At 44.3% G+C, this 1,555-nt stretch overlaps 1 protein-coding gene across 1 annotated transcript in view; it reads right to left on the bottom strand.

Moving 5' to 3' along the window:
• Positions 1-1,555, bottom strand: part of pla2r1 (phospholipase A2 receptor 1) — a 30,941-nt gene that overhangs the window by 25,125 nt on the left and 4,261 nt on the right. Inside the window, exons 6-8 of the mRNA XM_020606202.1 lie at positions 945-1,094; positions 425-619; positions 128-291 (exon numbers count right to left, since the gene is read on the bottom strand). Of these exons, the coding sequence (XP_020461858.1) occupies positions 128-291; positions 425-619; positions 945-1,094 (509 nt within the window). The remainder of the gene's footprint in view (positions 1-127; positions 292-424; positions 620-944; positions 1,095-1,555) is intronic.

Raw genomic sequence — 1,555 nt, 5'->3', positions numbered from 1 at the left:
TATATATATAATGAAAATAATGCTCACCAAAGGAGCTAAACTCATTTATCATAAGTGAGCTTCAATAGAGTATTTAAACCAAAGGTTTTTACACTTTTTCCAGAAGCACCAGCACAGGGTTTCCCACCTTCCTGTCTGCTTTGGCACAAAGAGTTGCATCCGTCAAATTGTGAGGAGGGTGATACTGGTGCCAGAGAGTGAGCGTTACTGGTGAGCCATCAGACCACTCTACGGTCGGTGAGGATGCCTGTTTCCAGAGACCAATCCATACCTCCATACTCTCCCCTGAAACTGTGAAACACGAGGAAGCACACAAATTGCTACAGTCACACAAACAAAACAGTAGTTAGTAAACACCTGAGTATCCTCAGAGTGTCTATAACAAACAGAACATCATATAACTGTATTGCATGATGCTCCTTACAGTTAGCCAGGAGGTTGAGCAGCATTTCCACCTCAGACAGAGAGTGGAGGCTGGTGAGGTTTGCCCCCTGAGAGCCACATGTCCGGGAAGACTCCTCCCAGCTCCCTGCCTCTGTTTCTGACAGCACCCGGTAGCAGAAACCATTATGAGGCCACCAGCCACTGGCACAGTCTGTATGAATATACTGCCAGTTCTCTGTAAGAGCAAGAAGAATCAGGAAAGGAGAGGAGGAGAAATCAGAATAAACAAGAATAACACATTTTACAGCACAGATTCACAGCAGACATTGTTTTGATGTAGCCTCCAACAGTGCAATAGATGGAATGTCAAAGGTTCACTCCCCAGCCGCAGTGCAGCTGTTAAGGCCAAGAGCTAAAAAAAAACCTTCTCATACATTTTGCACTTTGCTTCCTAATTCAGCCTTGCCACAATCTAGGACACCTCTGCAGATGCAGGGAAGCAGTCTGCATGTCGGTTGTTAATGCAGTGTGTGTTTTTATGTTTATGTTCATGCTCTCACCTAGTGGCTCAGCTCTCCAGGTGTTGTTAGGTGTCTTCTTACAGATGTAAGGCAGAGCGGACTCACAAGAAAGACTCTGCCAGTGGCCGTCAAAGGCTGAGTTGTACACTCCACACTGTCTGTTGTCCTGTAGCGGGCTGGCAGGCAGAGCTGATGGGCACACAGTAATAGGAGCATTTCAATTTCTAAGGTTTTTTTTTTACCGGCTTTACTTCATCGTTGTTGGGGTCTCTGACACTTATCAATGGTTAGCATGTCAGTGTACCAGGTTCATCGTGTTAGTTTAGTACGTTAGCATGCTAAACTTAGCAAATTAGCACTAAACAAAAAGTACATCTAAGACTGATGGGAATGGCTTTAGCTTTGCAGACATTTGGCCATAAACAAAAACACTGGACACAATTTAATTTTGATTCAATGATGGTGTTTGGGAAAATATCATGTAATGAAATGAATTCATAATGGGGCACCATGCATGTCTGTAATAGACTGGCGACTTGTTCAGTGAGCACCTGCCTCTTGACCAGTATCAGCTGGAATTACTTAGTGTTCAAGCCCCCTATAGCTAATGGATGGAGGGAGGGGTGCAACTTTTGTTAGAGCAACTTTCT

The sequence above is a fragment of the Monopterus albus genome, unplaced genomic scaffold, assembly GCF_001952655.1.
Source record: "Monopterus albus unplaced genomic scaffold, M_albus_1.0 scaffold4.1, whole genome shotgun sequence".
Lineage (NCBI taxonomy): Eukaryota > Metazoa > Chordata > Actinopteri > Synbranchiformes > Synbranchidae > Monopterus > Monopterus albus.
This window is presented reverse-complemented; position numbering and strand designations above follow the sequence as displayed.